The 10,173-nt window shown below is 35.3% G+C and overlaps 1 protein-coding gene across 1 annotated transcript; it reads left to right on the plus strand.

Moving 5' to 3' along the window:
• The first annotated feature begins 986 nt into the window (after window positions 1-986).
• On the plus strand, window positions 987-3,185 carry LOC127086458 (uncharacterized). Its single transcript, XM_051027221.1, has 4 exons — window positions 987-1,154; window positions 1,243-1,507; window positions 1,925-2,145; window positions 2,242-3,185. The coding sequence occupies exons 1-4, from the start codon at window positions 1,065-1,067 to the stop codon at window positions 2,974-2,976; spliced, it is 1,311 nt and encodes a 436-aa protein (XP_050883178.1). The 5' UTR covers window positions 987-1,064; the 3' UTR covers window positions 2,977-3,185.
• The last annotated feature ends 6,988 nt before the right edge of the window (window positions 3,186-10,173 follow it).

Genomic DNA, 10,173 nt, shown 5'->3' on the forward strand with positions numbered 1-10,173 from the left:
AGAAAAAGTTGACAATTCAATAATTCAAAAGACGCATAGTTATGAGAGTGAAGATGTAAGCCGTCAATAGAAATTTTTGATGTATTTTGAAATGAAATAAATGATTTTCTTATATAATGAAGTAAACTAATCAAATTTTTTAATGTAAGCAATGTGAGACTAAGGATTTCTTTTAATTAATACACAGACACACTTATTTTTTCTAAGGGTTAAATATGTTTTTGATCCTCATAAATATATTTATTTTATTTTAATCCTTCAAAAAATTTCTTCAAGAGGTATCCTCCTAAAATTTCCCATCCACACATTTGATCTCTTCTATAACTTAGCGACGATTTTTACAACTTAGTGACAAAATTAACGACGGTTTTAGAGACGCTATTATACTTAGGAACGAAATAAACGACGATTTTAGGAGGAGGATCCAAAAATATATATGAAAAATTTTAGGAACACAATTCTTTAAAAAAAAATTCTTTAAAAAAATAAAAGTGAAATATGACATATTTATGAGGACTAAAAACATATTTAATCTTTTTCTCTAATAATAATAACATGAAATTTAAATAACTTTTTCAATTCCAATTAAAATATTAACAATTTCCAAAAAAAAAAAAATCAATTCAAGAAGATCTTGCTATCTCTCTTTTTTATGAGATTCATTCTCATCTCTCTTTCATACTTGAATTCTCATCTAGTAAAATAGAACCAAGATTATACCTTGCTACCAACAATGAGTGATGACCAAGATTACGAAGTTTAAATATTGTTCACACTGCATGAGATCAAACTCATGTTGGTTGCTTCTATTGTTATTTTGGTTTAATGATTTCTAGTAGTACCCATTTGTATGAAATATCCACCTATTAAAAAAATCATCAGACGAGTCTCTAGAAGAAAAGAAGTTTGACATTTGACATAGTATACGTATACCATGATGATTCATGCAAAATAATTGAAAATGGTTAAGTTTATTCAAAAGTCTAAACTTGTCAAATGGTCACCGTAGAAATTCCATTCGTCAACGTTCCAATGTGAGACCCGCCACCACCACTGTCCAATAAATGCACGCTTCATCCTTTTCAATCTTTCTCAATTCTCACTTTTCATTCTTGTTGATAATAGTAATAACAATTATCCTAATTCCTATGGATGTGAGTTAATTGCTTTTAATTATTTCATTTTATTGCTTAATTTTATCTGGATTATTTATTTGATTGAACACATAATTATCATGTTTAGGTGATGTCTGCTAACAGTAGTAACTGTGGAAATGCTTCAAATCCTTACCATCAATGCACACAAGCTTGTTTTCAAAAAACAAAGGGAAACAACAAAGCACAGTCTAATAGAAAAACCAGTTCAAGTTATGGGCGAAGTTTTACAGATGGTGATTTGGGCAAAAAGGTAATTAATGGAGAAAGACGAACTTATCCTGGTTGTCCTAAAGCTTCTAATCCTTATCATACCTGTGATGCCAATTGCAACAAATCATCATCCAACTCAGGTTAAATCCTCCTCTTTATATTTAGGTTATTCAATTTCGCTATAATCCGTGTTTTTCGACAATTGATTAAATCAAGATTTCTCATCATTCTTATGATCCAATCTATTTAATTTTAGATAGATCATTTTAAATTGTAATCATATGTATTGATGTTTATCTGTGACTATGACTGACTGACACGTAAGACATTGACACGTCTTTCATCAAGAAGTACGGTGAAAAATAAATTTAGATGGTTTGAGTATGTAGAGAAAAGACCAATAAATTTTATAGTAACCGATAAATTTTATAGTAAGTAAAGTAGGTCAGATGCATATTGATGGTTTACACTTGTGAATTCTATCAGAAGTTTTTGGAGTTTGTTTAATACATATTATGGAGAAAAATAACTTGGTTCTTTGACAATATGGATTGCAGGTGCTACTCCTCATTCCAAGATTGATCCTAGGAAGAAGATAGGTTCTAAGCCAGAACCCCCTATTCTTCCAAGGAAAAATGGGACAATCAATAATAATCTCTCCAATGTTTCATCAACAAAACCACATCACTCTGAGAACATTAAGATAGAGTCAAAAGAGGATGAGATCATTCCTTCTTCTGGACCAATTTCTGCTCAATTACACATTCCACATGTTATGGTACTGTCTCTTTTACCTCATGCTCTTTAAACAGCTTTTTTAAGTCTTGGACACTAAAAAAATCATATATTTGAACTATGTGTTTCTCTTTTACAGCCTAAAGAACAAGTTAAGGATAGTGTTACTGAGGACAAAGTTGCTGCTTCTGATGAAATTGTTCCAATTACTACTTATTCTGTTGAAACTGGTTCAAAAGATTTTAGTTTCTCTGACACTCCCGTTCCTCGCAACAACGACAAAGAAGTAGATACGAGTAGTGACGGAGAGACGGATAGTGTGATATCTGAATCGCGTATTCAAATCGGAAAATACAATGTCAAAGAAAGTTTTGGTTCCATTCTACAAACAATACTTGATAAGTATGGTGATATAGGCGCAAGCTGTGATTTAGAATCGGTTGTTATGCGTTCGTATTACATGGAATGTGTATGTTTTGTGGTACGAGAATTACAATCTTCTTCTGATTCATTAACTAAGTCCAAAGTGAATGAATTGTTGGACATTGTCAAGGATATTGAATCTGCTCATCTTCGTGTCGCATGGTTGCGTAACACGCTAGATGAAATTGCTGAAAATGTTGAACTTATTAGACAACATCAGGATATGGAGATCGAAAAGGCTAATTATGATCGCGAAATGGAATCGTTGAGAGAAAAACTGGAATCGGAGTTGGTAACATTGGCTCAGAAAGAACAAGAGGTTGCTGATATTCATATGAGGATTCCTGAAATTAGAGATCGTTTGAGAAATCTTGAGCAGCTCATGTCTTCTGGATCAGAAAATGAGCAAACCATGTTGCCTATCAAGTCCAAGATTGATCAATTATTATAATAATGATCAACCTGTTTTTCTTTTTTTTTATTAAATTAATTAAAAAGTAAATAAAAATGGATGCCATGAACATGAGGTTCTTTTATTTTATGTTATTTGACTTATTGCCAATATTATTTGGCTCATAATGTTGCAACTTTCTATCTGTGTACACATTATATACTCATGTAAATTTTATTATATTTATTTTTTGTTTTATGTTCGTTTCACATTGAATTGTCATGATATAGCTTGTGTTTTGGGCAGCTCAAAATTGTCCCAAAAGTAACTTATATACATGATTCTTCCATTTAAATTCACCGAGCATTTTTTTCAAAAGACAAGTCGTTAAAGTTCTCTCATCCAAAGTGAATAGTACTTCATAGTCTCAGTGACGTGGATTTAAGGTTGATCTATTGGTGTTAGAAGGAAGAGTTGGACCCACATGCTCGCACTTTGTCCCTTAGCCTCAACTTAAGGCAACTGTTTCGATCTAGCCAAAATAGTTCTACAACCAAACAAGACATTTTTTAATGATAAAATAATATATTTGTGAATATAACTTTTGTTAGATGTATTTTGAATGATGTCAAAATTAAAATACTTTATCGTTAATGTATATTTTACATTATCATCTGATTCTTTATGGGCATCTTAGCATTTGAAAACAACTTGGAAAAGGTCTGGTGTATGAATCATATTTTTTTGTGAAAACTTGCATCATAGGTCGACACATACATCTACAAGTCGACCTATAGAAAAAAAAATCTCCAACAGGTAGACACCTTTGCTGCATTATTAAAGCCTGTGAGTTCTGACTCATGTGCCGCCTCTTCAGGTCGACACATAGGTAACCATGACATCCATAGATCGACGCATGACCTTATACAGATCGGCATATGACTTTCATAGGTCGACCTATGCGACGAAAATTTCCAAAATTTCACAATTTTTTCAAAATTTTTACATTCGCCTCTAAACATGCATGTATATAAATACTTCATACATGCATCATTGTCCAGTAAGGTTTCTAGTGAGTAAAACATATACGAAATCAGGATTTTAAAGCATTCTCATCATCTCCAACATCTCTTTTATGCATACACGCAATCAAACTACACATAATTATTTTTTGATTGGGTGCCATCTAGATTAGGGTTGATAACATTCAATTAGGTTGATTATGCCATGATATTGGGTTGAGAATTTTTAGGATTTCAAATCAGAAAACCAAGGTGAGGTTTTCCTTAAAGATCTTTAGGGTTTGAAGGTTTTGTACAAAATTACGCAATCCGGATCCGACCGAGTGAAGTCTTTGAAGAACAAGAGGTTATTGACAAAGGAGTAGCGTTGGACGGTGGATCACATTGGTAAATGTTGAGTTTCAACAAGTTGCGCTTGGAATTAATTCGACCGAGTGAAAGCTTTGAAGAACAAGGGATTTAGTTCAAAGAAGTAGCGTGAGACGGTGAATTAAAATGACATTGTTGGTTAGATTTATACATCTTAAATCTAGGGTTTGTAGGGTTAGATTTATACATCTCTTGTATACACACATTTGCATAGAAAGATTTAACATATTATCTTAATTTGTATTCGAATTGAGGGCAGACGTACCCATAACGAGGTCGATTGAGGAATTGACTAAACAAATCCTTGTGTACTCTCTCTCTCTCTCTCTCTCTCTGTGTATATATATATATATATATATATATATATATATATATATATATATATATCATTTTTTTTTCAATTTGAAAATTATCGATTTCATTGATCATTTGATCAATTTTATTTGGATCATAATTTTGAATACATTTTGAAATTGGTGTTGTTGTGCAAATCATAAACCATTTGGTTGTGATTGGATTTCTAAAACAATAATACCACATAGAATTGCAAACATTATTGATCACACACTAAGTGTTCGACAAATTGCTTCACTTGTAGTTTTGTGTGAATTTTCATTGGAGATAGAGTTCATGTATTACTTTGCATTCAACTGGTTATGATTAGTTGTTGTTGATCGATTTTTTGTGAATCATTATCATACCGTTGTCGTTAAATACACACATTCGACCTTTTTGATAGTGGATTCGGTTAGACGATTTTTGATCTAAGATATTTGTAACTTGCTTCTGCGGCATAATTTTTTAAAACCTATTTTTTATCAAGTTTTTAACTCGGGATCTATTCACCCCATCTAGATCTAGGTTTATCATCTAACAAGTGGTATCACGAGCTCTAGTTTATTCCATCTTATTAGATAATGGCTACCGAACCTATAGGGGCGTACAATAGAGCACCAATTTTCACCGGCGAAAAGTATGGCTATTGGAAAGCTTGTACGTCTATCCATATCAACTCAATTGATAAGGGTGTATGAGACGTCATCATCAATTGTCCTCATGAAATTACTATGACCAATGAAGAAGGCGTCGTCATACCAAAACCGGAAAATCAATGGAACGATAATGATGAGAAATTGTTGTCTTACGATTACAAAGCACAAAACATTCTCATATCCGCTTTTAGTGTTGATGAATTTTACCGTGTTTCCCATTGTGAAACCGCAAAGGCTATGTGGGACGCGTTACAAGTTACCCATGAGGGAACTAAGGTCAACCAAGCTTGGATCAACATATTAAATCAAGAGTTTAAACTCTTTCGTATGAAGCATGGTGAAACCATTTTCAAAATGCAAAAGAGGTTCACACATCTTATTAAACGGTTGAATATTCTAGATAAGCCTATTTCCAATGATATTTCTACTAATTAAGTTTTTAGATGTCTTAATAGGGAATGGAAACCCAAGGTCACCGCTATCAAAGAGGTGAATGATATTAAGGTACTTGATTTCACTACTTTGTTTGGCAAGTTGGAAGAACATGAGCAAGAACTCACTTGCTTGGTGTCGCAACGCGAAAAACAACCGGCGGGAAAACAAACAAACAGAGCCGCCACCGTGCGTTATTTATCCCAAAAGAAGGAAAGGAAACGCTCGAAGTAAACCTGGAAAGGAAATGGTCTTACGACCGGAGATTACAAGGATCGGGAGTCGGTTACGCAAGGGGAAGGTATTAGCACCCCTCACGTTCGTCGTACTCGACGGGATCCACGCTCAAAAGAATAGAATAAGGTTGCTAAATAAACTGCTCAAAGAATGCACAAACACTGGAATACAACACAGGTGAAAGACGGAGGAAGGTAACTCGGCAGGATGTCGCATCCTGGTCCTACGTAGTTTGTCAGAAATAAACATCAGAGTCAACGTAGTTCGGGGAAATGGGGAACGGGCTCGATAGGATATCGCCTCCTATGCCTACGTATCTCATCTGGAATGAGAATCAGAGCTACTGTAGTTCGGCTAACGCACGCCGAAACAAAACACAACACAAAGACGCTGAGACGTCAAAAGAAACACATAATAGGAAATGGACTGCCAATGGCTGGTCTTCGTCCGACTCCAAACATCAAACACAAACAGGAAACTGAATGCCAATCACTGGACTTACATCAGACTCCACACACAACAAACACGCAAAGGAAACCGAATGCCAATCGCTGGTCTTACATCAGACTTCAAGCACACAACAAACAAACGGGAAACCGAATGCCAATCGCTGGACTTACATCAGACTCCAAGCACACAACAAACAAACGGGAAACCGAATGCCAATCGCTGGACTTACATCAGACTCCAAACACACCACAAGAAGGAAATGGAATGCCAATCGCTGGTCTTGCATCCAACTCCTAACACACACAAAAAGGTTATCAAACAGACAAGCTAATAGGGAGTCCGGAACTCGAGCCTAATAGCTGTCAAGCAAAGACACACAAAAGAAAAGGTTGAAAAACAAAAAGGGTGCCCAGAGAGATCTCGCATGATCTCCTGCCTACGTACCTCATCTGGTATGAGGATCAGGGCGACGTAGTTCCCCTTAACAGGGGAGAAACTTTCTCCTAACCAGAGACCGGGAAATAACAAACTAAAAGGGAGACCGACTCGAGCCTAATAGTTGTCATGCAATCCACAATAATCCTAGGTTGAGGTATCTAACATAACCTAACTCGCACAGGAAGCAAGCTAGCATAAACATCAAGTAAGCAAACACAAGCACATGAGAACAAGCACACACACTATATGCAAACAAGTGGCTCATACAAGGCTGGGCTTTAGTCAAGGGGTCAAATCAACCTCGACCAACAAACCGATTCTGTTATGGGTGTTTTGAGCTCTTAACCCTAACATTGAGAGTTAGGGTGAAGCAGATGAAAAGGTAATGAGGGTAAGACCTCATAGCTCTTAACCCGAGCCTGGGTGAGCTTCAACCAAAGAAGGTGTGGGAGTCCAGAATGGGGGACTCTACTCCACAATGACTGACTCTATATACAAGATTTTGGGTGTTCATTCAAATGCATCAGCATGTAGTGCGAGCAATATGAAAGACTCAACTGAATAGCAGGGGATGGATTGCACATCCCTTCTATCTGCTAATGCCTCTTCACTTAGGAGGTCTTTACATGTAACCATGCCTCATTGAGGTCTTTAGCACAAAATTAAACAATCAAGAACATGGCCTCTTAAGGAGGGCTTCAGACAGGTGCCTGCCAAAGATAGCAGGTCTTCCAGACTACATGGAGTTAAAGAAATTACCTAAGTGGTATGCCAACCACAAGCAAAGCAACTCAAATAATGAGTTAAAGCGGCTAAAGTACCTGTAAGAAAAGCTAAACCATCAGTATTCTATTCAGACAAACAACCAACAATTAACAAATAACAACAGACAGACAATCCCAATATGTACAACATGCAAGCCATAAGAGGCAAACACTCAAGTGATTCACCAAAGGACCTACAAAAGAACCAAAGGTTAGCAAACATAGCAAATAGCCAAGCCCAAATGATGAGGCAACATCAATCATGGAGATGAATGCTTGAACCTGAAATTCAAAGCTAAAATGTGAGTACAAACCACTAGCACCAAGGCTAGGGTCAAAGGCGAAGTAAAAAGTCAAAACAGCAACCAAGATTTCTCATGAAGCAACTACATTCAATCAAGAACATGTCCTAGAAAGGACCAAATCAAAATCATCAAGCAAAGTCATCATTCAACCAAGAGAAGGCAAGGCAAGCAAAAGGTGCATACAATTGGTCATCAAGAATGAAAATTCCATATCAAAACAGAAATGACTCAAACAATTCTGGAAATTTTTATGTGCATACAACATGTCAGATATAATCATCATGCCAAAAATTGGAATCAACAGAGATCAATTGGCCTAGAAATAAAAATACACAAGTATGACATCAAATTGTGTGACACACATTGTCACACCAAAAGTTTATGTGTATAAAACAGAGATGGAACATGAGAAAAATACCAAACCAAGCCTCAAATGTCAAGCATCATGTTAGGAATCATCATATAAAATTTCATGGCAATTGGATCATTATTGAGCATTTCACAATAGAGAGAATGAAGCATGTCACATTTTGCACTTATGATCAATCAACCAGTCATAATTCAAATTCCATAAGTGATAAAATCATGAAATTACCACCAAAAAATAATAGACACTCATGTGAACATTTAGCAAAAAGAATGGATTAAATTGGATCAAATTTCAAATTGATATGATTTTTCAAAGTTGGCATAAAAATGAAATAAAAATGAAGAAAGTGTAAGATGAAATTGGAGGGAAAATGAAATGTGAATAAAATTTGAAAACTGTCCTCAGCTGGAATCGAAGCGTGTATATGCGCTGAACCAGAGAAACCCTAGCGCATGGTATGAGTATGGTACGCTTACGGTCCCAACCATAGCATGTTGTACGCGTACGGTACGCCTACGGTACGTGGTGGTTTCCACCGTCTTCTTCGCGAAGACGGTGGCGCTACAGTGATCATCATCAATTTGTTTTCCAGATCCAGGCAAAATTTATATGGTTCGAAAGGTTATCACATGAGGAACACAGATCAATCATTATTTTGGCCTAATTCTTCATGAATCATGCAAATCGAATCAAAACATATTCATATCCAAGACTTTCAATTAACATATCTCCATGAATATTGCACCATTTTTCAAGATCTTTATATCAGCGTGATCAGTATTCAAGGCTCTACAAGTCTATGGAAATAAAAACAAGAATTAAGAGATTCGAAAATCACACCTCTTAAAGATCAATCAATGGCAGTAATGGATTCAGGTGCTTAGCAATGTCCAAATCTCCTTTAGCAACCTGGATATGAAGCTTGAAGTAGAAATTGAAGCTTGAAACGAACTAGATCTTGATTAATTTTCCATTTCCATCTTCATGTTCTTGAGGTTGCACACCTTGATTCTTCACCAAATGCTTCAATCAAGAGCTTGAATTCTACCAAATGATGATCAAGAAACCAGAATATGCAATAAAAATCATGTGTTACTTGAAGAATTTTTGAATTATGATGGAGAGAAATTTTGGAGGGAAAACTTGGATCTAGATCTAGAATGAATGAAACTGAAAAATTCTGTTATGATTTTCTATTTATAGGCCATGTTAATTACCATGTTAATCCTAATTTGTAATGGTTAATTAGGATTAGTGATAATTGGAATGGAATGCAAAAAATGGAAAATGATGTATCATGGCCATGCACCACGTGAATAGTAGCATGCAAATGCTCACATTCACTTAAAACAATCTCATAAACATAATGCAAGTGGAATTTTACTCATGTGATGCACCAAATTTGAATTTCTCAATTTCCCTCCAAAATGCACTTGAATTAGCACATGATCACATAACGAAATTTAATGCAATGCCATGAATGATTTGGAAAATATATGTCATGAGGAGCAAAGTGCAAAAAGAGGCATTCAATTTGGAGTTATGAGTCAAAAGTTATGGCACTTTGAAGTTCCAAGCATACTTGATGATCATTTGGCCATATCTCCTCAACCATTCATCATAAATTCATGATCTTGGACGTTTTGGAAATGGGAGAGAGAGATCTACAACTTTCATGTTGGACAAAATTTCATTTGAAGCTTCTTTGATGTTGGAAAGTCAAGTTGAAATTGAACCAAAAACTTTCCATTTTTGGAAACTTTCAATTACAGGTCACTTTCCATTTTTGGAAACTTTTGCACTGACCTCAAATTCTTCAATATATATGTTTGTAATGACCAATGAACCCCATTTGAACACGAATGAGATGTTGAAACC

The sequence above is a fragment of the Lathyrus oleraceus genome, chromosome 5 (assembly GCF_024323335.1).
Source record: "Lathyrus oleraceus cultivar Zhongwan6 chromosome 5, CAAS_Psat_ZW6_1.0, whole genome shotgun sequence".
Taxonomy (NCBI): Eukaryota; Viridiplantae; Streptophyta; class Magnoliopsida; order Fabales; family Fabaceae; genus Lathyrus; species Lathyrus oleraceus.